This window comes from Pteropus medius, unplaced genomic scaffold (assembly GCF_902729225.1).
Source record: "Pteropus medius unplaced genomic scaffold, Ma_sr-lr_union100, whole genome shotgun sequence".
Classification (NCBI taxonomy): Eukaryota; Metazoa; Chordata; class Mammalia; order Chiroptera; family Pteropodidae; genus Pteropus; species Pteropus medius.
In genome coordinates this window covers 2,922,822-2,950,397 of record NW_024345872.1, presented here as the reverse complement: position 1 = coordinate 2,950,397, position 27,576 = coordinate 2,922,822, and the positions used below count along the sequence as shown (strand labels likewise).

Genomic DNA, 27,576 nt, shown 5'->3' with positions numbered 1-27,576 from the left:
TGCTATTTTCAGGTTGGAGAACAGAAGAGAAGAAAAGAGGAAAAAGAGGAATCGATTCCTTAGGTTACCCTATAAACCCATGGCATGCTTATAATTTGAATCTTGAGTTGTCTTACTACTGGTATCTGTTTCACTCAATCCATATTACTTCCTTAAGAAGAATTGGTGGTGGTGGTGGTATGTTGTAATTATACACTTTCCAGAAGGATGACCTTTTAATTTTTCAATTTCTAAATGCTCTCAGAGGCATACTTCAAATGAAAGAGGGTTTCCCCTTTAAGCTCCTCCTACACAACAACAACAATAATAACAACAACAACAACAACAACAATAACAACAACAGCATCTCAAAGACAATTCCTGGATGGCTGAAAGAGAAACTGTCAATAGCAGTTATTCCAAGGCCTTCTCTTATTAAGCCAAGGAGCATTCAAAATGGACAATACAAAAAGGATTTCTTTTTTAAAAAAGATATATTTCAGAATTTTATGAGATCAGAGAAAATTATATACATCAAGCAGGGATCATATCTATCTGGTGGAAGCCAAGCTCTCTTCACTTTTTATTTATTTTACTTATTATTTGGCATTTTGTAGCTCTCTTCACATGCTGAACCACTTTACAGATCCTGTCTATGGGGTAGCTTCTCCCCACCATCCTGCCCCCCTCTCCCACAGCCATAAGAGTTGGATTTTTAATTTAAATAGAATACAGAGAGATGAACCTTGAAAGGACCTAGGAAAATTGCCTTCTCTGATCACCCTACTTGACTGCTCCAAGTTTGCCCAGCTCTCTTAAGAGTTAGTCAAGATTGAATATTTAACATATGCTAAAAATGAAAGAGGAAATAGAGAGCTCTTATGCCTCCGAGTCCCTTATCATATCAATGCTAGAGCCAGGAGTTGCCAACAATTAACCTGTTAATTCTAGATTCAGTTATCTGCTTTGTCACTGCAATGGAATCCTCACCCCCAAATACCCATTTTCATCCCCTTTAGAGGAATGATTTATCCATCAACTGGGTGTTAAGCTTCCTGTTTCCCCTTCCTAGGTCAAGGGCAGCCCAGGTGCCCAATTTCTCTCTCTCTTCACAAGGCACCACCAGCAATAGAGATGAGAAATTCTGAAGAACAGCCAAGTGGAGGAATCACGGTATTGCAGCGTCTATTACAAGAGCAGCTTCGCTATGGCAATCCTAATGAGAATCGTAACCTGCTTGCCATACACCAGCAAGCCACAGGGAATGGCCCTCCTTTCCCCAGTGGCAGTGGGAACCCAGGTCCTCAGAATGATGTGTTGAGTCCCCAGGACCACCACCAACAGCTTGTGGCACATGCTGCTCGACAAGAACCCCAGGGGCAGGAAATCCAGTCAGAAAACATCATCATGGAGAAGCAGCTTTCCCCTCGAATGCAGAATAATGAAGAACTCCCGACCTATGAAGAAGCCAAAGTCCAATCACAGTACTTTCGGGGCCAACAGCATGCCAGTGTTGGAGCTGCATTCTATGTCACTGGAGTCACCAATCAGAAGATGAGGACTGAGGGACGCCCATCAGTTCAGCGGCTCAATCCTGGGAAGATGCACCAGGATGAAGGACTCAGAGACCTTAAGCAAGGGCATGTCCGCTCTTTGAGTGAACGACTAATGCAGATGTCACTGGCCACCAGTGGAATTAAGGCCCATCCACCTGTTACCAGTGCTCCCCTCTCCCCACCACAACCTAATGACCTCTACAAGAATTCCACAAGTTCCAATGAGTTCTACAAGGCCCAAGGGCCACCTCCCAGCCAGCATAGCCTGAAGGGCATGGAACATCGAGGCCCCCCACCAGAGTATCCCTTCAAGGGCATGCCACCGCAGTCTCTAGTGTGCAAGGCCCAAGAGACAGGGCACTTCTATAGTGAGCATCGTCTGAACCAGCCAGGGAGACCAGAGGGGCAACTGATGAGGTATCAGCATCCCCCTGAGTATGGAGCAGCCAGGTAAGAGAGTTCCCTTTATGTAATTTCCTGACCTCCTCCCTAACCAGCTTTTGCTGTGTGTTGGGAATCTTAATGGAAGGAATGGGCAGGTGTTTGGTATAATAGACTCTGCAATGCATGGCTGGCCTCTGACTTAGTAAATTTCCTGCCAATCTGAATTTCTAGCCATAATTAGCACTGCATTAACATTCCCTTAACTTTATAGGTTGAACTGGCCTCAGCTGCCTAGTGAATGAACAGGAGCACAAGACTTAATTTCAGTAGCTATTCACTGTCCTGTCTCCTTGGCTATTGAAGGAAGGGTCAGTGTTCCTCATCTTGTGAGTTATTAAGCCCTTCCTTGAGGAGCAGAAGCAAATTGTCTTGGACTTTAGTTAGTCTGGAATATCCTTCTACTTATTTACTTATCTACTTAGTCTGGAATATCCACTTCTACTTATTCCCTTCCACAAAACTCATCACATATTTTTGTGAACACATCTTTCTGGAGAATTACTGCTTCTTTCAGACACTAAACAAATACCCAGATATTACTGTGGGGGGAACTATATATGTGCAAGTTCAGAATGTAACTTGTCATGTACTTCCTTGTAGTTTATGAAGTCTGGATTGCTTCATCTTTCTTCTTTAGAGACTTCGTTAGTTGTCTGTCATGTTTTTAAACATCTAAGTTAATTTCACATCATATTATATAGAGGTTTTGGTCAGATGCTAAAATATAGAAAGAAAAATATACTCATGACTTCTGTACCACTTGCCATTAGTTCATGAGGACTATTTCATATATTCAGTTCTTCCTAAATACACTTCTGAATTGTCCAAGGGCCCATTGTATCAACCAGACCCTATGATTCCATGATTCTGTTCATCATTCCTAGTGTTATTATTAGAGCCATGTCTCTGATCAGTAGTATTTCAGCAAATGGGGCAAAGGGAAGGTTTCAGACATGGGAACATTGATGGAAGTTATATAGTGTTCTTCTTGTCCTGTTACCACGAGTAATTATGGGTGGCCATGAATGTTTGAAGCCACAATGTTTGAAGTCCTTGAACCTAGATTTGCCTTTTCCAAAGCCCTCCCCCACCACTAGGCCTGTGATCGCTTTGATATCTAACACTTTGCCTTCTGTCCACTTCTTACTCTTTTGGGGAAGAGCCTCTCGGCTTGAGGTTCATGTGGTGACTCAAGAGACAAGGCAGTCAGGGGGTGGAGTAAACATAAGGTAAGAGAATGCACCTGGCATTTCCTGGTATTTCATTCTTTTCCTCTTTCAGGTCCATTTTTAGCTAGAAGTAATTCACTTTGAGCTCCACCGCTAACTTGGCCAGTTTAGAATTTTTTTTCCTTAACCCAGTTGGATCTCTAACCTTTTTTCAGCCTCCTCTGTACAGCTTTCAAAGGGCAGGAGCCTGAGTTCTGATAAGTGGCTTGAAACAGGAAATGGGGTAATGGACAGGGCCCTTCCGGTTTAAATGAGAACAAGAACCCGATTCCCATCTGCCCAGTGAAACGAAAGAACAAGGGAGGGGTTGGTCTGATGGACTGCTTAGCTTGGTGGAAACCCATCTAAGACAGCAAAATGTCAATGAAGCTGGGGGTTTTTGTTTTGCTCTTCCAATCAGCCTGGAAGAGTCTGTGAGACTCTCTCCCTTATGTGGATGAGCTGACGTCTCTTGCCTTGTGGGAGGAGAGTGTGTTGGCTGCAGCGTGGAGCAGAATCTAAAGCCCCACTCAGCACATGGCCTGCCTTTCCAGAAAAGCTATTTTCAGAATTCATTCACCAGTATTGTTTGTGATCTGAAATGACTCCCACAGTATTTGAAGCTAGATGGAAAAGCTCTTTGATCTGCCTAAGTAAATAATAAGGAACCCAAAGAGGGATTTCTTTTCTTCTCATACTGATTAAACCACCAGAGAAATTTAGCTGCATATATTTTACAAGAAGATATTTGTATTTTCTCCTCCCTCCTACATTATCTGTGAATCTATCTTCCTATCCCCCAAAACAGTAGAGCCACACTGATTACCCTTTCTTGAGCAGTATTATAATATGCAGCTTTGCTCTAACAGTTTAACAGCTTTTCTTTTTCTCTATGGGAGAGGAACAGGTTTTTCTGACATGGACTATGCTCAATGAATAATCATACCTAAAATGGTTCTAGTCAGAAGATGCTCTGTATGAAGTTTCGGTCTGCATCGGACAAATTCTGGCAATAAAGTGTTTGTAGGGCATGGAGCGAGGGAGTGGTACCTATTGACAAATTACTGGCAAGGGGAGGTAGTTGAACGGCTTTCCAGAAGTTTATGCTTTTAGGTGGTGACACATTTGTCCACCTTATATTGTTTAACCAACTAGCTAGAGAATTTGCGAGTACCTTTCCAAGTAACTGCTGCTGGCACCAAAGAATTAGAAGAAGAAATTCTTAGTCCTCAATCTACAAATTACAGATTGGGATGCAAGGCAAACTCTTTGAACAAATTACTCTTAGAAAAACCTTTGTTTGCCTTTAGAGGTGCAGTAAAATGCTAGACATTTACTGTGAAAATGAACAAAATGTTATAAACAATCTTTTTATTACTTCATCTTCCCTATGCCCTCCTCCCCACTTAAAAAAATAAATATCCTGAATGCCCTAAACTCCAGATGGGAAATAAGGCCAAACCATGTGAAGAACACAACATTTTCTGAATCTTTGTCTTTAAGTGCTGAGCCATTTCTGCATCTGGGGTTTATACATTTATCAACTGCTTTTAAAAATTAAATCCTTTCTGTTTGTAAAGCAGCCACCTTTTTCAATTGTTGAAATCATTCTCAGATCTGAGGTTTCTTGAAATCCTTGTTTAGTGGAATCTAAGGGTGACCTCACTTTAGTTCAGAGCAGAGCTGGCTGTGCAAGAGAAACAATCAGAAATTTGCAGCTTTCTCCAAGGTTCACATATTCACCATCACTGAGCCTGGGAAAGGCGCCATTTCTCTGGGGAGAATAAATTGGTTTCCAGGCTGTTGGTGGCACCTGCTCTGATGAGAGTGTGAGTGTGTGGGCTTGCAAAGATGTGGGCCAGGAGTGTGTCGTATATCTGTGGAGTGTGAGTGGGTGTGTGGCTAGGAAGGGTGAGGGCTTCCAGATGGTGAGGTGGCAGGATGGAAGATGCTTTGTCAGCTCGATGGGTCAGCTTTCGCTTTCTCTTTGTGTCTTTGAAAACTGTCTCTGGGAGCGACTTCCCCTGGCTTTGGGTGGCTAATGCTGATTTTGGTCTTTGGATTCTGTCCTGCATGTATGCCATATCCTCTTTTCCACAGAGCACCAGGGACCCAGGTTGTATTAAAAAGGGACAGGAAGGGAGGGAAGGGGCAAGGAGGCAGGTCAAGGCTTTCATGGGATCGTGTGATTCTGTTGTCTTTCAGCAGTCTTGTTCCTGGTTAATGTGTTTGTGGAGAGCAATTCAAGCTGCTGTGCTGTGGGAGGACCTGGGGAGTGTGCTAGTCACCCAGCTGCCACCTTTATTTTTACTATTACTCTTATTATTTAATCTTGAGTATATTTTTGCTTCCTCTGACATCCCCCCAACATTCCCTCATGCCTGTCATTCCTCAGTCCCCTCCTCTCAGGGGGAACTTCATAAGAGTGTTAATACTACTCTGCTTTGTGTGTGTGTGTGTGTGTGTGTGTGTGTGTGTGTGTGTGTGTGTGTGGGTAAGCAAACGCCGGTTCAGATTTATTCACGTCTTCGGAGGGCTTTCTTTCTCTTTGCCACTACCCAGGCCTTGCTTAATGTTTTCATACCCGCTAGGGATGGACTACCTTGGTTTTCCCAACATCATTGTACACTGAAATCTACTTCATTTTCCAGTTTGGGGGACCTGAGAGGCAGCTGCCCTGTCTACACTTATCTCTAGGCAGAGCCCAGAGTCATGGCCAAGGTAACTGCAGTCCTGCGCTTATCTGACTTCGGAGACCTCCTTCCAGAGACCTTGTGGTCTCTTTCTTCCTGAGGCCCCCAGGAGGCCATGTGCTGTCTAGGGCATGGAGGGGCCTTTAAGCCTCCAGGTCAGTGTCTGGTCTTTTCGAGAGAGAGGCTGGGCTTCTGATGGGGCCCAGGGGAGGTGGGGGAGAGGAAGCCCAGTTCAGAACTGGGCGTTCAATCTTTAAAAGAGAACACCTTCTAGGCCTTGGGCTTCCAAATTCTTGACAATGAGGATGAAAGTTAATATGATTGTTTTTCCCTTAAATTTTGAGAGCTAGGTTGGAGAACATGAAATGTAAGCCCTTCTTTTCTGCCCAGGATGTTCAAAATCTCCAACAAATCCCAGGACATTATATTTAACTCTGGGGATATGTATTATATATAAATTATAATAGCTTTTACTCAAAGAGGAAGGAGAGCACATAGTTCATTTACCTCTGAGGAAAGTGAAGATCCACAGTATGGAAAATAGAGAAATACTGTTCCACAAATAAGTTTCTAAACAGCTCCCGGGCTTTTGACTGGATGAATGCTTTGAGTTCTTAGCAAGGTTACGTACGGTAGCAACTTTCCAGTTGTAATCATGAGAACCATGTAAATTCTTCTACCCACAAATAGTTCATGTGCTCGGTTTGATATTCAGCAATTATTTATAGTGACATATGTATGAAATTGGAAGAATGTGAGTACACCGGAGGCATCAATGGGGCTGAGAAACAGAACCTAGGGTTTGAGTACGTTTGATGGCTTTGGTGAACATCTGGGTAATTGGGTATCCATGAGCAAGTATTTGGAATGATTTTGTAGTTGTAAAAAGCCCTGATAGTGAGGATCTATTGAAGGGATAGATAAATGAACAATAATGATAATTGGAGTGTGTCTAAGAGGGATGCGCTTTAGCATACGAAATGCCAGTTAAAAGTTAATTGCTCCTGGTGATTTATCCCAGTTCTCCCATGAATTTTATGCAATTTATTGTAAAGATTTAATGGATATCCCATAAGTAAAATCACTAACAGAGTCAACCTATCTCACTGGGAGCTAGATAAGAGACTCTTTGCAATTCCTATTGATCTCAAAAATGAGAAGAACCCAGTATTTTTGTCATTAATTCGCAACCTCATGAACAATACTGGCTCATGCAAATTAGGTAACTTGAGCAAGGTTACACAGCTAATAAGCAGTAGAAAAGGTCTCCAAACTCTATTGGGATTCAATTCCCATTCTCTTAGCCATATGTCCTCCCTGGATTGAGAAATATCAACTGTAGGATAAGCATCCATAGGATGTGGAGGTATATGAGGTTAGTTGGGAATGGGCTGGGGAGTGAACAAGCTTTTTGTCTTTAGTATTTATTGACAGATATTGTTTCCGGTAGTGGTAATGGTGGGAGGATCCATTCACATACTCTGATTGTTTCTCTTAATGACTAATACTCTGGTATTAGGTATAAAACTGGGAGAACCAAAGTTTTTTTACTGGAACTTTCTATAAGTGTTAGGCTGGGAATCTGAACGTCAATGCATGGAAATTAATGTATTATGGTAGTGGATAGAGCCTGAAAATGGGAATTGGGAAACAAGGGTTCTACCCTGGCACTACCACTAACTCACTCTTTAATATTTGGCAGATCGCTTCCTCTCTGGACCTCAGTTTCCCCCTCTCTCGAATGACAGAATTGGTCTAAAGTGTTTTTTAAGGCCTTTACTGTTCTTACATTTTGTGATTCATTAAATCAAAAATAGTATGATAGTGTTGCCTATAATCCTCTCTAAACCATGGTATTATTAATGCTAATAGGCATCAGTCAATTGTTAATATAAATAATAATTATTTGGTATCTCTAATGTAGTAAGAGACATATCCTACATATTCTCAAGTAATTTTTTGTAAATATATATATTACCAAAGAGAGGTGCAGATAGCAAAATGAGGGGTGGTTTTGACTACTGTTTGCTGTTTCCGTCTGGGCAAGCAGAATATATTTTCTAAATGTGACTCTTTATATGTGCCAGACAATGTATAGAGTGTCAGAAAGGGTTTAGCTTAAAATAATGAGGTGAAAATTACTTTATAAAAGACTTATTTAAAATGCTTCGACTTGAGCACTGAGTGTACAGGAATACATCACTTTGATTTTCATGAAGCGACCTTTGAGATCGTCTTGTTCAGTCCTCCATGGGATCACACATTTGTCTGGAAGTCACAGAAGGTCAGGCCTGGAAAAGACTGTAGAGGTCTTTGTAGAGATCTCGTAGTCTAACACTGCCTGCTCCTCATGTCGCAGGTGTCTTGTGGGCAGTGGAAGCCTCATTTCACTTTCTTGTGTTCTCCCCCAGTGCCTTCAGAGAGAGAGAGCTTAACCTTAGCATGCCCTCCATGTTTTACAGGCCAACACAGGACATCTTATTGCCATTGTCGTCCAGGAACTCTCAGCCTCACAGTCCTACTTCTTCCCTCACGTCTGGGGGTTCCTTGCCCTTGCTGCAGTCTCCACCATCCACTAGATTATCTCCTGCCCAGCACCCATTGGTCCCAAACCAAGGAGACCAGCCAGCTCACCTACCTAGGCCGCAGCAATATTTCCTTCCTAATCAGGCTCACCAGGGTGATCATTACCGTCTCACTCAGCCGGGTCTGAGTCAGCAGCAGCAGCAGCAGCAGCAGCAGCAGCAGCAGCAGCAGCCAGAAGGCTATTCAGCTATGCCTAAGGCTCAGCAGTCATCTTCTTCTTATCAGCCAATGCCAGCAGACACTTTTGCCATTGTTTCCAGAGCCCAGCAGATGGTTGAGATCCTCTCAGATGAGAACCGGAACTTGCAGCAGGAGTTAGAAGGATGTTATGAGAAGGTGGCGAGACTGCAGAAGGTGAGGTCCCTGTGTTGGAATATTAGAGTCTCTTTTAAACCTTACTTGTTTAATACTGATGTAAAAGTCTCCACTTGTGGTGCCTGCATGACTTATGGGCATGTCTTCAGGATTCTTATATCTGAAGGTTAGATATGGATCAAACTTTGGAAAATTTTTCTACCCGTCTTTCTAGGAGAAATAACATTTTACATTTATGTGAGGGGGAAAAAACATATTTATACAGTTTTCCCAGACACCATAGCACAAAAGAAAACTTAATTGATTGTTTTAGAATTCCAAAAGGCAGAGGAACTTCTTCATAAGGTCAAGAACACTGGTGATGTCTGTGTAGGCGAAGGACCTGCCAGCATAAAGGCCTTTTGTCTTGATTATATTTTCCCAAATATTGAATTTGAATCCTAAATATAAAACTATAGTTCCTAGAAAATCTCACCACTGAAGTTAGATCCTGCCCCTGCCTTACTCTGAAAAGGGATTATAGCACTTTCCCGAGTGGGAGTTCCCATGATAATTCTTTTTCAATGCCCCTTCCCTTTCCTCCTTTTTGCTTTGGTCCTTCCTTGCAGCTGAAATTCAACATCTACTCTCTTTCTCTGGTGTGTTAGGGGACACGTAATGAGTGTTGGGGGAAGTGAAGGCCAACCTAGTGCTGCAGTGGATGAGAGACACATGTCAGGTAGAAGAGGAAAAGGAAAGTGAGGAGAATAAGGTAGATACCAGCTGATGCTAGAACAAATAAGAAGGTCTGAGGTTCATGCGAGGAGTAAGTAGACAGAATTAGTCTGGAAACTCACCACCACTCCTCCTTTTCTCTGCCTTCACCATCACACAGATCAAAGTAGTGGATATACCCTTCTGTGACTTCTTTTCCTGAAAAGTTCTGTTAATGGACGTACAACTTGCTCTTTTGGAGGGTACAGTATCTACAAAGGGTAGGGAAAGGATTGGTACAAGATCTTGAAATAGTACTCTGAACAACTTGAGGAGAAGGACTGCCTTCCAGGTGTGGCATTCTGTGGGGGGACTGGAAAGGCTTGTACTCTAAAGGCTACCCAGAACAGACCAACACCAAGCCGCTCTTTCAAATGGAAATGTTTATTTTCTCAGCTCAGCACTTGAATTTCACTCAAAAGCTTTATCAGGCTCAGGCCTTGCCGATCATGTCTCTGAATGCCATTCACCAGTTTTCCCCTTCTGTGCTGCTATCTTGGTGCCATCTGCAAAAAGAAAAACACTCTCAAGTCTGCTCTTTTCTGTGGTGTAAGCCTCATTTGTTTGCAGTCAGTCTTGCATCAGTCATAATTTTGGAGCTGGGGCAGGTGGAATCTGAGTTGTATGGTAACCCCACCTTTCCTCCAGGCTCCCACTGGGACCCTGATATTTCTCCCTATAAATTACCCTGAGCTTTGTTAAGGAGGATAGTGGAAAACTGAGAAGGAACGCCGAATGGTTGCAGGAATTAAATTTAATTTGAAAATTGCTTAATAGACCATGGGGTTTATTTTTCTTATACAAATTATATACAGATATCTCTGTGGTTGTTATAAGTGCAATGAAGCTATACTGGTTATAGAAATATTCTGGAGTATAATTTTTTATTTCTTCCAGATTTGGGGCAAAACTCTTACCTTCTGAGGTTTTGAGTTGTTGTTTTTTCCATTTTACAAGATTTGCAAGGTTGTCATAAAACACAACTTAGAAATCTGTACTAGTTTCCCACTGACTATGGGATAAAGTCCAAATGCCTGATATTAAAGCCCTTTTATGACCTGACTCCATTCTATCTTTGCAGCCATATCTTACCAGCTTCCCTTTCTGTACCCCACAATGTCCATCCAAAAGGGACTACTGGTCATTCTGGGAGTGCATTTACTCACTCAGAATAAAATATCCTTCCCCTCACCTCTGCTCATTGAAATCAAGATAGGACTCTAAATGCCATCTTCTCCCTGAAATTGTCCTACTCTCCCCTCACCCCCAAACCAGAGTAACCCCTTCCTCCCTGCACTTTCTAGTACTACTTTTACGTTTCTTAATAATGTCTCTTTCCCTATATTCTTTTACTTGATTAGCTCAAAAGCTCCTTGAGGGCAATGATAATGTTCTCACTCATGTTTACATACCCCACAGTGCCTTAAAGAGTTCTTGTAAATATTTGGCCCTTAGTAAATACTGCATGAGTCTGCATCTTAGAGTTTTTATGGTTTGCTTCTGCCACTAACTTCATCTTAGAAAAGACAATTTAACTCTTCTCTCTGTTTAAATGGGGAGAGGTATACTCGTGAAGGCAGATATCAAGGCAAATTGAAATAAACAAGTAAAAGCCCTTTGAACACCCTAGAATAACATTATCTTCATACTATATACATTATTATTTTCAAAACTAAGAAAATTCTTAATTAGAAATGAAAATCATTTATAACTATATTTATGAAATTTATTCCTTTGTGTCATCTTCTCTGAAGGCAGAAACTGTATTTGTTTTTAACCTGAGGAAATTTCATGACTCTGTGAGTTAATTACTGAGCTTAAAGTTTAATTTTTACGTCCTTCTGNGTGGAGACAGAAATCCAGCGTGTCTCAGAGGCATATGAGAACCTTGTGAAGTCATCATCCAAAAGGGAGGCCCTGGAGAAAGCCATGAGAAACAAGCTTGAGGGAGAGATTCGAAGGATGCATGACTTCAACAGAGATCTGAGAGGTGAGGGAATAACTTTTGAAATACTGGCCAAGATTGTGAAGGGAAGGGCTAAGGAGCATACATTAAGCCTTAGTTTCATCTAGCCCACTAGTATGATCAGTAAATTGCAGGGCATAGACCAGGCTAGGTTTTGGTGACCACAGTAATACTTGGTTCCAAACTTGCTTAATCAAAGTGGGATGAGCTGATGTGTTAATCAGACAGCACCCATTCTGGGACTCCTGGACCTACCTGGCCAACTTCCACAATCTGTGCTGCCTCTCTTCCTTTATAGCTTTTTCAGAAGCCTGTCTTTTGGGTGTGCAACCTTGAAATAATGATACCCTTTATTGTTTCTAGGACTCCCTCCTTGTATTTTGACCTTCACATGTAATATTGAAGATGGTGAAAAATAACCACTTCAACATCTTCAAAACTGATGACATTGGAGATATTATTTTCTATCTTTGAGTTTAGGGCATCTTATATATACAATGAGGGAACTTAACTAGATGCTGCTTATGATCCCCTTCCAGCTTTGACATTACATGATTTTAAAGACTTATAATAACTTTGATGCTCTTTAGCAAGGTGAATGAAAGATATATATTCAGGGATAAATTCCTTTGTGGAAATTTAGAATTCTGCACTTCGATTTTGTCAGCAAGGAGTGAAAATGTTAAGTATTCACCTCCCTTTTCCCTGCCATGGTCTAGTGTTGTTTTGGGACCCACATTTGCAAACTTATGTTTGTGTTGCCCATCCCTGTGTAACAAGAAGAAACAGGCTTGTTTTGCCCAAGATCAGCACTGAGAGAGCCAACAACATGGAAGTTTGTGTATAGGGCTCTGCTTATTGTGTCCTAATTCCACAGAGCGTCTAGAGACGGCCAACAAGCAGCTTGCAGAGAAGGAATATGAAGGTTCAGAGGATACCAGGAAAACCATCTCTCAGCTCTTTGCAAAAAGTAAGTCTGAAAGCTTCAGCAGTAGGTATTAATGTATGGATGGGAATGAGGTATGTGAAAATGTCATACAGTTCATTTAGCCTTCTAGAACAGCCAAGGTAGAGTGAATATCATATAGGGAGTATTTTTCCTGTTCAAGCATGAAGTTGGGAGATTTTGTTTTTTTCCTCCTAGGCCAAGAAGGCTGCTCTCAAAAACATTTAGTTGCATCTACATGGCTCCTTCTGTATCAAGCCAGAGAAGCCCTTTGAAATTCCTGCTTTTTCATGGCTAGCTGAAAAGGACCTCAGTGACCATGAGGTCTCTCAATCTTGAAGGGATTTGTTATTGAAGGCTTCATGTGCTGGCTCTGGTAGAGATGGGATTAACATGCAGGATTGATAATTGGTGTTTGCAGTACCTAACCTGCACCTGGGGCTACCTTAGTTATAACACTCTGTATTATTATATCATTACACCTTGGTGGACTGCAAGCATCGAAGAGGGGAACCATTTCTAGAGCCTGAACCAGTGACTCTGGTTACAGAGTTGGAGGGTATGGGGAAACGCAGAGCTATATCTTCCTCATAATAGTGTTTCCTTTGTCTGGAAATACTCCTAGGACGGTGACAATGAATTAATCCTCTTCATTATTGGTCCTTAATGGACTCCCCTCAACTAGACAATACCTCATTCTTTCCAGTTGCCACAATAAAACCAGCAATAAAAATGGCACATTTGATTGAATCCATAGGGAGAATGAGTTTGGGAAAAACAGATGAACTACCCTCATTTCTGCAGATGCCTATAGTTGGTGTCCCCTACCTCCAGCCTCCCTCAGTGCAGCTCCCAGCTGGAGTAATGCTTGGTAGGGACTTGTCTGTCAGCCCTCATCTCTTCTGGGCCTCCATATGACCCTTGCAGGTCATTCCATGTAGCCTCCAGTTAGCTTTTACGAGTTTTTTGCTCTTTACTTACAATATCTGTTTTCCTTTCCTGGGTTACTCTGTCGTGCTCTGGCTTCAGAACTGGGACTTTTTCTTCCTCATTTCTCTGAACTTCCTGTTCCTTTGTTAGTATGTCTTAGAAGAAGGAATGTAATTTTTCTGGTATCATTGGTACCTAGGGTAAATTGTGAAGTTGTTCTTCTGATGTCACAGTTATCCTGGAAGCTAGCTAACTGGTGGAGACAGTGGCAGACTCCCAGGATAAAACAAAGCAAAACAGAAAACGTATGGATTCTTGACCTGAAACCGCTAGTTGACACTCCTCCCTGTGTAGAGATGGCATTTCAGGTGCCCTAGTAGCTCTTCTACTGATTTATAAAATGTGGTAATTTAGTAAATTGATCTATATTAACAACAGAGTGAAAGACTGTTAAATGGTTCTAGAAGAGAAAAATAGACTCCATCTAGTAGGCAGGGAAGAGGACATGAGTTGTGGCCCCTTAATTTCTATTGCCTTTGGACATCAACAGGGTGCTGCATGACTGGAACTATGGCAGGAGCCAAGAAAGCCCTCTTGAGAAGCCTCCCTGGCAAATGTACTCAATCTACCCTAGAGAGGTCAAACCAACTAGACCCTACTAGAAGGCAGTCTGGTACAGTAGAAAATATTTAGAACAACTTGTCCTTTAGTATGATCTCCACTACTTATTACCAGTTGTTGGACCTTGTGCAAGTTACTCTTGTGCTCTGAGTCTCTATTTTCTCATATGCAAAATGGAAAAGAGAATAATACTTCTTTATATGGTTGTTCTAAGGATTACGTTAGTATAATACTTAGTACTCAATAAGTATTCAGCAAATGTTCATTTTTTCCCAAGATACATCTGAATTGATATGTAAAGTCAGAGTGGAAAGGAAGGCCAAGCTTCCCTATTAAAATTTCTCCTACAAACTTAAGTATTAATGTCTCAAGAAGAAGGATACTCTACTTTCAGATGAGAATCAAAACTGTTCATTTGAATATCTGGTATGAGGTCTGTCCTAGTTAAAAGGGGAGGAACCTAGAAAGGCACGGAGCATAATTACATGTGTCATGATCATCTGTAGAGACAATGCAATCTTGGATTGATCTCAGTTTAAAAATAATGTTAATAACTAAAGGGTAGGATTTGAGGTTTTATATATTTTATAAAATGCCATTTTTAGATTAATTTAATATGCTTTCATGAGGAGACAATGGGGAAAATTTGGAGGGGGATCAATTCTTCTTTTGCCAATACAAGACCATTTGAAGATATAAAATTGAGGAGATAAGCCTACCTGTTTTTCTGATATGTGTGTGTGTGTGTGATACTTTTCATAACGGTTTTTATATCTCCTCTTTCTCATTGCTTCTGTACAACCATTAAGTGACTGTTCTTGATTTACACAGCTAGTGGTAGAGCCAGTGATAGAGTCCAGATCTTGGTTTCCTGGTTCATTTAGCTGTGTGTTAGAACACTAGAATGTTTAGTAATGGGTATGATTATCAGTTTTCTTCATGTTAGGTTTTAAGCCAGCTCCAGAATGGCAGTATTGGTATTTCATGTCCTGATAGATAAGGAAAGCCAGAGGGAGAAGGAGAAGCTGGAAGCGGAGCTGGCCACTGCCCGTTCTACCAATGAGGACCAAAGACGACACATCGAAATCCGAGACCAGGCCCTGAGCAACGCCCAGGCCAAGGTGGTAAAGCTAGAGGAAGAGGTATGTGTAGTTTCCTCAGGTAGCATACAAGCCTGAGGTTGGAAGATCTGGGAAATCTAGGGCCCTGGGGGCTCCTCGTTTTGGTGAATTGGCAGCTGCACTACATCCCAACAAGAAGGTACCATCTGCTACTTCTAGTTACAGCTGTGCTGATGTGAGTGGACTCTGATTTCTTTTCTCTGCAATTTCCTTCTTTTTGCTCCAGAATAGAATATCACCAAGGTCAAGGAGCAATTTCCATTTGTTCATTCTCATAAAAAGCTAACAACCCTCCCAAGTTCTTACTATGAGCCTAGCCCTGCCTTAAGCCTATGACATATATGCATATTTTAAATTCCTGCCCTACCAGGGCTTTAAAGCTTTATTTTGGAAGGGCTAGAAAATGATTTCAGATAATTTAAAGTACCCCAAGGATCTTGAAATCAGAATGATCCCTGTCTCCACATGCTCAGTGCAAACTTGGTCTCCTCAGGTAAAAAAAATGAATCTTGACGGCTCTGCCTCTTGTCATTGGACTTATTTAGCAGATGGGTTTTAGGATAGAAGCAATCTGAGGGATCTGGAATGGGATAGAACCCAGGGACAATTTAGTTTATGGAAGGCCAGGAGCTATGTCCTGGCTCTTACTGGCTTGGTTTTGGAACGTAGATATGTGGTGGGGTGAAGTCATCAGTTATTTCTGTCTGAAGATGGAGCCTTCCTTTGATAAATGCAGAGGACCCCAAACTACTAAGCATATGATTAATCTCAATGTAGATGTTACTCGATTGCAACACTAAACTGCATTTATGTGAAATAGAGGGAGATTTGTTGCTGGCTTGTCATTAATTAATCTTTCATGTCAGTTGTTATTGTATTGGAGTAATACTAACTCTTAGATGTTTTGCACTTCAAGGAATGGGTGTGTTCCAGCAAAAATTGGTGCTAAAGTATAAATTGGTAAAGAAAATTTCACATCTCACTGACTTATCTATTCTAAAATTTGAATTAAGAGAAAAAGTAGCCTCCATTATAACAAGTTGAAAGCTTTATAAACTTGAGACAAAAAAAATTCTTTAGTGACTAAACCCTCAGAATTGTGGCTATTGTACGTGAAGTATCTTTCCTACCTTCATGCATTCCCTGGCTTATTTTCCCTCAGTAAGAATGGTTCTACATCCTACAGATCTCTTGACTTACAGATATCTTTTGCTTCCTTTTTGGGGGTATTAAAATACTTTTTTGGAGCTGGGTTGTGGGTTTATACTTTTCCAGTAGGTAATACCATCTAATCTATGGTGTCTTTTAACCCTAATTGCTTAATGGTTAAACTTCGGGTTGTATAAAATCAGGCTAATGTCCTGTTTCATGAGTTGTCTACATCAGAAATACTGCTAAGTTGCTTTACTGAAAATGAACAATACTTGTATATTCATGATGTCCAGGCCTAAGGAGCTTAGCACACCCTTTAGCCTTTTGCTATACCTCATATACTCCCTTCCTTCCCCTTTTTGTGAGGAAAGTACAGAGTAAATTACAGGATGAGGCTGACTACATTTTTTGGAGAGGGGAAAACTGATAGACCTGCTGAGAAGATGTAGCTTGCTGGTGGTCACATGGCAAGTCTTGGATAGAGTCAAGAATAAAACTGTAATCTCATGATTTTTCATTTCCTAGACCTTGCTGCCTGTCTCTCTGTCTGAATCATCCTTTGGTTACACTCCCAAAAAGAAAATGTGGGCACTTGTTTAGATTTAGTAACCTCTGCATCTTTCAATTTAAAAAAGATCGCTTCACCCATTAGGCCCTTCTTTTTCGACAGACTATGAGAAACTTATTCAGACTGTGCTGAGATTGGGGTGTACACAACAGCCCCATGGGCTCTCTGGGAAGGGGGCCCATCTAGTTGGAGATAAATGGGGGCAAAGACTCTGTAACCATTCTGGTTTGCAATGACTGAAGGCTCAGTAGTAATTGGTTATTTATTAATCATGAAAATAATATACATGTATGGAGAGAATTTTAGTCTGGGCATCCGTCACTGACATGGTTGACTGAACTATATATCTGGTTTCAGACTTTTGAGGCTTTTCTGGGCATTTCTTCCAGAGATTTTAGTCTTTTTCCAGGGCCCTACCCCCAAGTATATAGATTTATAATTTATAATTTAAAGAAGAAGTTAATATTGGGTGAAGATTGGATGATGGCATCTACTGGACAGATATCTCAAATGAAGTCATCAATTATTGTTAACTTTTTTAGTCCTCATCCAACTTGTACATTGTCATGGAGCCTAGTTGTTGGGAAATTCTGAATTGATGTTGCTGAAAGAGGTGGAACATTTGATGGGGAGAGTAGGCTGGGAACCTCCTATCTAGCAGAATCCAGAGGCAGAGGCCATGTAATATCTTTATGCTCTCAAGTCAGATCACCTCTAGCACATAGAGAGGCTTGAAATCATATCTCAGGTAAAATCCACTGATTCTTATCTTTATTTTTGTTCTGGCAGCCTATCAGAGCAGGATTTACTCCTGGGTGATGTTTATCCTATATACTCTATAATATGCAAAGGAAAACATCCCTTTCTCTTACCCTCAAATACAAGAATTGATAATTGAAGTTTTGCTTTTCTGCTGTGACACAACCCCCATTATGCCTTGTTCTTCTTGGGGTAATTTTTAAATTATGGAACATTAGGAAGGTATTTAAGGTATATAGGTAGCTCTGGAACTAATTTAGGAAGGAGTCTTTCTTGTGATTCCTTTACAAAATTGGTGAAAAATTTTAAAGCAAAAAGGGCATTCATGAATAAAAAAAAAATGTATCCTTCTCTATCTGTTGGAAATAGGTCAATAAGTTAATGTTTGAAGGCAGAGGAATATGTCAGATGACTGCCTGCGTCTCGTATAAACAAATAATTTAATTATGGCTTACAAATGGCACCACAAATTTTCCTTAGAAGTTCTTCCAAAGAAAACCTTTCTAGTCTACTTAGCAAATGAGAAATAGGGAAACTTACCCAAATTAAACCTTTTGTCTAGGGTGTATTTTGTTAGCTTACTAAGTGCAAGGTCACTCAGGTAACTATTTTGCACCGTATCAAGATGGGGAGATCAATACAGATATCGAGTCATTATATTTTACATTTGAAACTAATATAATGTTATATGTCAGTTATATCTCAATAAAATAAAAGATGGTCAGGGAAAGATTATGACTACTTTAATGGTTTGAGGAATCTTGTTTTCATTTATGTCTTTCTCAACAAAGTCGTCATTTAGATACTTTTCCTGAAATTCACTCCATCTTTCTAATCCCATTAAGTCTCTTGCCCATGATATACTACATTCACTATGTTCTAAGCTCTACACAGAAATGGTGCCTCTGGCTTATGGAGAATATTCTCCTGCAATCACAACTTCCTCTTCGAAGTTCAACACAGATTATCTCATGGACTCTGCTGTACTGACATGGAGGGAGGTATCTTACTAGGAAGGGGATAGCACTCTAACTAAAGAGCAGACCTGTTTTTGGTGAGTCACTATGATCCAGGTTTTGCCACCAATCTTCTGCCTACGCAGTAGGCAGCCAGCCGAGACAAATGGTGCCTTTCTATCCTTGCCTTTATCTTTTGGTACACATAGGTCTTACTGAAGTGGAGGCTCATTAAACTCCAACTCAAAAGAACTCTTGTGTCCTACAGCGACCATGGTATTAACCATTCAAAGAGACCTCCCCCTATCCTCACCCACTAATTTGACCTCACTGGAGAGTTTTGACAGATGCCTGGCATATTCACTTACAAGGCTCAAGGCTGGCTGCTGTCTTAGGATACAGAGTTGAGCTACCACTAGGGTAATTGTTTCAAGGATGGTGGGAAAAAGGCCCTGGCAAAATCAAAGAGGGAAGAGGCTGCGGGTGGGCTGCTTAACTGAGCAAAATGCACAGGAAGGGACAGAGTGGAATGTGGGAGGACTGGAAGTAAAAGCCAGTGAGCTTTGTTCTTTAGCTTTAGGCTGGAATGATAGCTACAGAGATTAAAAAAAAAAAAAAAAGGGAAAAAAAAAGGCCCAAGTATTAACCCTTTCTGAACTGCAATAGCTGCTGATGATTTAGACATCACAGGGATTACTCTTGGTGGCATTGCTTTTTCCAGAGCTCTGGTGCAACGCCACTCGAGTCTCCAAAACTAAATTTATATTGTTTCACTATATTTTCTCCATTATTCTTCATAGCTAATATTTTATCTTATTTCTAGATCTCTTGCCACTTACTTGATTTAACTTTTTGGTTTTATAGATGCATAATTTTCTGCCATCACACTTATCCACGACGTACCATAACTAGTCTCTTTCTTTCCCAACATTAGAGGAAGACGTTCTAGGCATAGACATTTATATGTATTTATATGTTTAATCCGAAATAATCTTCAAACAATGGGATTTTGTTGGTGTAAGTAAAACTCACAATGGTTTTGATGGATCATAAATGTGGATGGAGGATCCAAGGGTGTGAATTATGTGTGCATTTAGAGTGTTGATAGGATTTCAGATAACATACATATATACCCAGAAATCTTCCAGAATGTTCTGCTGATGAATCGTGAACATATTTGAAGGAAATTTTATCTAAGGATGACAATTCCCATAGTTAAGGCAGCTTATTTTCCTTGAAGTATGTGTTGCTCCACCCAATATTTTAAGAAATTATGTCCCCACCCTAAGTAGGGATGTAGTGACCTCTCAAAGCTTGATTTTCTCAGTTTCCCCAGAAAATTTTGGTTTTTGAAATTCTCAAATTGGAAGCCTTGTGTATTTTTCTTTAGTTTCCTTAAGAGAATGAACTCCATTCCCTTGATAGCAAGTTTCTAGAGGTGGTTTCTACTCTTAAATTCTTTTAATATCCACCAGTGAACCACAGCCTCTTGGCAATGGACAGGGGCAGCTTGCTAATACCAGGGTAGTGTTACCAAATTGCTTCAGAGGGAACTCTTGCTTGGAGCCAGGGGCTCCTGGGTAAGGCTAAATCAAATCAAATCACTGAAGGTTTATGGAGCAACATATAACTAGTTGCATGAAGGAGAGGAACAAAGAATATATACTTCTATTGTGACATTTGTGACACAATGACTGTTTAGAGTTATAGGCAATAGATGGGAAGATGAAAATCAGACATAATGAAGGATATCCTCTGTGGCACTGGACTTAGTTCTGTATTAATAGTCTCAATGTCCTTTAACCAATGCAGTGTGTGTATATATTGGTGTTCATCCAGCTATTAATAATAGTCCACTCTCTCTACCTGTCCATCTACATTTAAAAAAAATAATTTATTAAGACTTTACTTTTTAAGTGTACTTTTAGGTTTATAGCAAAATTAAGAGGAAGGTATAGAGAGTTCCCATATATCTCCTGACCTCACACATGCATAGCCTCCCCCAATATCAACATCCCCCACCTGAGTGGTACATTTGTTACAATTGAACCCACATTGACATGTCATAATCACCCAAAGTCCATAGTTTACACTGTGGCTCATTCTTTGGGTTGTAGGTTCTATGGGTTTGGATAAATGTATAATGACATATATCCATCAAAATGGTACCATATATAATATTTTCACTGCCTTAAAAATCTCATGTTCTACCTATTCATTCCTACTCCATATATATAAAGTGCACACAGATTATATAGTTAGTGGTAAATCTAGGAGAAAACCCATATCTCTTAATTCTAAAATATCCCATCCTATGATCTCTCGACCAGTGAATAAATAGAGAAGATTAATGATTAAATCACTTCTCTGCAAATGTCTGAGACAGATGAGTAACATTAGGGGCCCTGGAAGTAATTCTGTATGTAGCCATTCTTTAAAAAATAAATTTGAAAGACATCCACAGTTGTTGGAAGAAAGAAAGAGATGCTATCACGTGGTATTCATTTGCAGGGATCAGATTTTCCTGAGTCAGAAGGGGGTTAAGAGGTGTGCCAAATGCTTCGGAATGTGTTCAAATTATTGCAAAAGTGCAATGGAAAAGTATGAGATTGAGCTCAAGAGTATTTGTTCTATTCTTCAATAGGTTGTTTTCCTGCTGTTCTTTCTCTCAATTTACCCCTTTAAAAACTTATTTCTTCATAGGAATAATTTGAAACCCTTATCTTGATTTGCCAAGCAAAGTAAATACATTTAAGAATATGTTTATTGTTTGTATAGTTGCAGTACTATGCTATGCTCATTTTTGTTTTTGTATTTGATAGTTATTTAATATTAACTGGTCACCAAGAGTATAGGGAACAATTATTTAGAACTAAAACCTAAGAGAAATACGATGGAAAATAACAAGGGCCCTGCCCTTAAGTGGCTTATGGGATACTGCCCTCCAATGGAGCAGATACATTGTCTTGCTTCCCATTTCACTACTACTGCTCTCAGATGTAAAATAGGGCCTGGCACATGATAAGCATTCCATAAATATCTCTTGAATGAATGAATGAATGTACATATGAATGAAATCTTATAAAATCCTTACTAATAAAGTACACATTATGAGAGGCTATAAGGAAAAGGAAAAGCAGCAATCAGGGTTAGGTAAGATTATTCAAGGAAGAACTAGAGAGTTTAGAGATATGGTGAGGAAGGATGAAGAAATGATCGGACTGATACAAATATTGATCATTTACATTATAGGCCTGGTAGAATTTTCAGTAGGAGCCTAGAATATTGACAAAGGCATTTGAAGAGCCATATGTAGGCTAGACGGGAGAAACTATGACAGTAAAGCTGGGGGGGGGAAGTTCGATCTAAAGAATCAAGTAGTTTGAGATATGAGAGAGAGTTCTGATTGAAAAACTAAGAGAGGTAGTATAAAAGTGCCTCAGATAAAGTAAGTACTTACTCAATACTGCTTGAATGGATGTGCTAGCAGTAGATTGCTTTTGTTCTTAAATACTGCACTTTCATAATATATTTCATGGGAAAGTCTGTTATAGCAATTGTATGTAGGATGGACTGATCGTGTGTGTGTGTCCATGTGCTCATGAGTACTTGTGTATAGATGGGAGAGGGCAACTGAAAGTAGGGAGATATGTTAGGTTATTATTATTTTATTAATAATTTTTATTTTTAATTACAGTTCATATGCAATATCATATTAGTTTTGGGTGTACAATATACTGATTGGATGTTTATATAATGTACGAAGGAATCACCTCAATAAATCTAATACCCACCTGCAACATACACAGTTATTATCATATTATTATTGTCATTCTATTTTGCAATTACAGTTGACACTCATTACTGTTTTATATTAGCTTTAAGTATACATAATAATGGTTAGACATTTATAAAATTTACGAAGTTATCCCCCTGCTTAGTATAGTACCCACCTGGCACTGTACATAGTTACTAAAATATTATTGACTATATTCCCTATGCTATACTTTACATCTCCATGACTATTTTGTAACTACCAATTTGTACCTCTAAATTCCTTCCCTCCCTGCACCCATCTCTCCAACCCCCTTCCCATCTGGCAACCATCAAAATGTTTTCTGTATCTATGATTTTGTCTCTACTTTCTTTGTTTGTTTATATTGTGTTTTAGATTCCACATATAAGTGAAATCATATGGTATTTTTCTTTCTCTGTCTAACTTTTTTCTTTTAGCATAATAACCTCTACATCCATCCATGTTGTTGTAGATAGCAAGATTTCATTCTTTTTTTATGAGTGAGTAATGTTGCATATATGTACCAGTTCATTTTTATCTATTCATCTGTTGATGTACACTTAGTTTGCTCCCAAGTCTTGACTATTGTAAAAAATGCTGCAATAAACATATAGATGCATCTCCATTTTAAACGAGTATTTTGAGTTTCTTTGCATAAATATCCAGAAGTAGGATTACTGGGACCTTCTTTATCTCTTGGTATAGCCTTTGTTTTAAAGTATACTTTGGCGTAAGTATTGCTACCCCAGCTTTTTTTACATATCCATTTTCATGAAATATCTTTTTCTATCCCTTTACTTTCAGTTTTCTTGTGTCTTTTTTTTAAGTTTATTGGAGTAACATTGGTTAATCCAGTTATATAATTGTACATTATATTTTCACAGGTGTACATTATAATTTCACATCTGTATATTCTATTGTGTGTTTACCACCCAAAGTCCAGTTTCCTTCAGCTACCATATATTTAATCTCCTTTACCCACTTCACCCTACCCCTACCCCCTATATTTGACCCCCTTTACCTCGTCTATCTCCTCCTTCTCCTCGCCCCCTACCCTCTGGTAACCACTAGTCTGTAGTCCATGTCCATGAGTCTCTGTTTGTTTGTCCTGTTCATTGTGTGTCTTTCCTTCTGAAGTGAGTCTCTTGTAGGTAGCATATGTAGGGTCTTGTTTTCTTATCCATTCAGCCACCCTATATTTTTTTCCATTGGAGCATTCAATTCTTTTTAATTTGAAGTACTTGTTGATAGATATGTAGTCATTGCCATTTTGTTATTCATATTTTTTTATCTTTTTTTTTTTCTTCTTAAAGAAGTCCCTTTAACATTTGTTATGATACTGGTTTGGTGGTGATGAATTCCTTTAGCTTTCTCTGGTCTACGAAGCTCTTTATCTGTACTTCAGTACTAAATGAGAGCTTTACTGGGTAGAGTAATCTTGGTTGTAGGTCCTTTCTTTTTATCACTTTTCACTTTGAATATTTCCTGCCAATCCCTTCTGACCTGCAAAGTTTCTGTTGAGAAATCAGCTAACAGTCTTATGGGAGCTCCCTTGTAAATAACTCCTTTTCTCTTGCCTCATTTAAGAGTCTCTCTTTGTCTTTAATCTTTGGCATTTTAATGATAATGTGTCTTGGTGTGGGCTTCTTTGGGTTCATCTTGTCTGGGACTCTGCTTCTTGGGCTTGTATGTCTATTTCCTTCACAAGCTTAGGGGAGTTTTCTGTCATTATTTCTTCAAATAGGTTTTTGATTCCTTGCTCTCTCTCTTCTCTGGTACCCCTATGTTGCAAATGTTGGTATCCTTGATGTCATCCAAGATGCCCTTTAAACTACCCTCATATTTTTGGATTATTTTTTCTTGTTGCTGATTTGATTGAGTTTTTTCTGTTACCTTATCTTCCAAATCACTGATTCAATCCTCTGCTTTATCTCATCTACTGTCAATTCTCTCTAATGTATTCTTCATTTCAGTTATTAGATCCTTCATTTCTGACTTAAAATATTTTTATTTCCATTTTTTATGTTTCCTATCTCTTTCTCACTTAGATCATTGAGCATCCTATAACCAGTGTTTTGAACTCAGCATCTGGTTGATTGCGTGTCTCCATTTTGTTTAGTTCTTTTTCTGGAGCTTTATTCTGTTCCTTCATTTGGAACATGTTTTTTTGTTTCCCCATTTTAGCGGCCTCCCTATATTTATTTCTATGTATTATGTAGGGTGGCTATGTCTCCTGGTCTTTGTAGAATGGCCTTATGTAGTAGGTGTGCTGTGGGTCCCAATGGTGCAGTCTCCTTGGTCACCTGAGCTTAGTGAGCCAGATCTGTCCCTTCTGTGGTTTATATGTGCCCTCCTAGTGTAGTTTAGCTTTGATTGCTATTGGCATGTCAATTGGAGGTATTGACCCCAGGCCAATTGGTTTTGAAGACTGGCTGTACTACAGTGGAGGCGGGGCTGACCAGATGGAACAAGATTCACTTTAGTGGCGTTATGGTGCCTACTGAGTCAGCTCTTTGGGTCTGTTGTTTTTGGAGGTGGTTGAGTCATGCTCTAGTGTGGTCTGAAGTTGTGCACTGATGTGTTGATTCTGGGGCCTTTTGTGAGAGGCTCTGGTGCAGTCCAGGGTAAGCTGCTGACGGTGCCCCACACAGGGCCAGTTGGTATGAGCTACAAAGTGATATGAAGATGGTCACCACTTGTGCTGGGCTTGGAGGTGTCTGGGAGAGGCTAAACAGCAGACTGAGGCCTGTTGCCACTAGTGTCAGGCTTCAGGCTGCTTAGCAAGAGGTACAGGGCACATGTAAGCCAGATGCTGCTAGTATGGGGTTTATGAACCTTTGAAAGATTTTAGGAAAGTCTTCAGCATGAGCCAAGACAGGCCATTTGTATGGAAAAGCCACTGCAAGCAGCTCATGTGGACCTACAGGTTGGGTGGGGCAGTGTCTCAGAAAACCACCAGGGTGGGGCAAATGGTGCTAGCTGGGTCTATAGAGACCCAGATATAGAGCCTGCCTATGAGTGCAGGCTTGGTAGTGAGAGAGTTCAACAATGGAACAGTGACTTCTGCCAGCATTTCTGTCAGGGTGAAAGTTGCCCCTCCAGTCCTTGGCCTGAAGGCAGACAATTCTGTTCCTCCCCATATGACCCTCGTGACCTTAGAGCTGCTCCCCCAGCACTGGAGCTCAGAGTTAGTGAATCTGTCAGAGAATAAGTCCTTACACAGTTTCTTTAAGAGGAATGCCTCACTCTCTAAGAGGAATTCCTCAGATTCCAGCAGCCCTCTATCTTACTCAGCCACAATCTCCGCTGGTTTTCACAGCTAGAACTTATGGGGGCTTCTCTTTCCAGCATTGGAACACTGAACTAGGAAGCCTGATGTGGAGCTAGGACCCTTCACTCCACAGGGGGGACCTCCATATTTGAGATATTCCTCCCAATATTTAACCACCACATATGAGTGTGGAACCAGCATGTTTCACATCACCACTCCTCCTACCTATATCAAGATGGTTTCTTCTGTATATTCCCAGCTGTAGGACTTCTGTTCAGGTAGAATTCAGGTGATTCTCAATGATGGTTGTTCTGTAGTTTAGTTGTAATTTTGAGATGGTCATGGCAAGAAGCGAGCACAGTATTCACTTACTCTGCCTTCTTGCCTGAAAACTTTAGGTTATTATTATAACAACTTAGTTGTAAAATAAGGACTTAAACTATGTAGGCTATGCAAATATAAGAAAATGAAGATTATGAGAGATGTTAGTTAGAATTAAGACATAGCGATAAATAGTGATAGATTGGATATGGTGGACAAAGGAAAGAGTGAAGAATAGCATTTCCAAAATGTCGATACTGGAAAAATAGGGTAAGTGAGGATAATGACTGAACTATAAAAAGGATAGCATTTGGAAAAAGACGAAAGCAGTCTGGGACATATTAAGTATCTCAGTAAGAAATTTTGTACTCAGGTAGAAGTTTGTGATGAGAGAGAACATGATAACTTTAAAAATATGAATATACACTGCTGTTGAAAGTGTGGCATGAAGGTGATCTCCAGTAGTGTAGAACAAGATTTCTTAAGCTCAACATTATTGACATTTGGTGCCAGATAATTGTTTGGTGGTAGTGATGGAAGAGGCTGTCCCATGCACTGTGGGATATTTAGCAATATCCCTGGCTTCTACCCAAGAGATCCCAGTAGCAACCATCCCCTAACTATATCAACCAAAAATGTCTCCACACATTGTTAAATATTCCCTGAAGGGTAATCACTCACAGTTAAGCATTGGATAGAGGCAAAAGAGTAAACTACCATCAATTGGACCTTTGAGGTACAACAGAAAGTAGGGGTGAGTTTGGAAGGGAAAGTAGGTCTAAAACATCAAGACAGAAAGTAAGACTGATTTAAGAAGTGACAACTGACACCACAGAAATACAAGGGATTATAAGAAAATATTATGAACAATTATATATACCAACAAATTGAACGATCTAGAAGAAATGGATAAATTCCTAGAAACATAAAATCTTCCAAGACTGAATCAAGAAGAAACAGAAAATCTGAACGGACCAAGTACTATGAAAGAAATTGAATCTGTAACCAAAAATCTCCCAATAAACAAAAGTCCTGGACCAGATGGCTTCACAAGTAAATTCTACTAAATATTCAAAAAATTAACAGCTATCCTTCTCAAATGATTCCAAAAAATTCAAGAGGAGGGAAGGCCCCCAAGCTTATTTTATGAAGTCATGTTGATTTCAAAACCAAAGACATTACAAAAAATTATAGGCCAATATCCCTGGTGAATATATATGCAAAAATCCTTAACAAAATAATAGTAAATGGAATTCAGCAATGTATTAAAAAAGATCATACACCATGATCAAGTGGAATTTGTGCCTGGGATGCAAAGTTGGTTCAATATCCACATATCAATTAACATGATATACCACGTGGACAAAATGAAGGATAAAAATCATGTGATCAATAGATGCAGAAAAAGTATTTGACAAAATTCAACATCTTTTTATGATAAAAACTCCCAGCAAAGTGTCAATAGAGGGAACATACCTCAGCATAATAAAGGCCATATATTACAAACCCACAGTGAACATCATATGTAATAGGGAAATGCTAAAAATGTTTCCCTTAAGATTAAGAACAAGACACGGATGTCCACTTTCACCACTTTTATTCAACATAGTATTAGAAATCCTAGCCACAGCAATC

At 39.9% G+C, this 27,576-nt stretch overlaps 1 protein-coding gene across 4 annotated transcripts in view; it reads left to right on the top strand.

Annotated features, from left to right (window-relative positions):
• Window positions 1-27,576, top strand: part of AMOT (angiomotin) — a 53,852-nt gene that overhangs the window by 1,023 nt on the left and 25,253 nt on the right. Inside the window, exons 2-6 of one of the 4 annotated variants that reach the window (XM_039874761.1) lie at window positions 1,052-1,985; window positions 8,343-8,820; window positions 11,380-11,524; window positions 12,378-12,470; window positions 14,994-15,139. In XM_039874761.1, the coding sequence (XP_039730695.1) occupies window positions 1,114-1,985; window positions 8,343-8,820; window positions 11,380-11,524; window positions 12,378-12,470; window positions 14,994-15,139 (1,734 nt within the window). In that variant the 5' untranslated portion in view covers window positions 1,052-1,113. Of the gene's footprint in view, window positions 1-1,051; window positions 1,986-5,183; window positions 5,304-6,014; window positions 6,036-8,342; window positions 8,821-11,379; window positions 11,525-12,377; window positions 12,471-14,993; window positions 15,140-27,576 lie in introns of those variants that run through there. The other 3 variants (XM_039874763.1, XM_039874764.1, XM_039874762.1) reach the window with 3 other exon arrangements.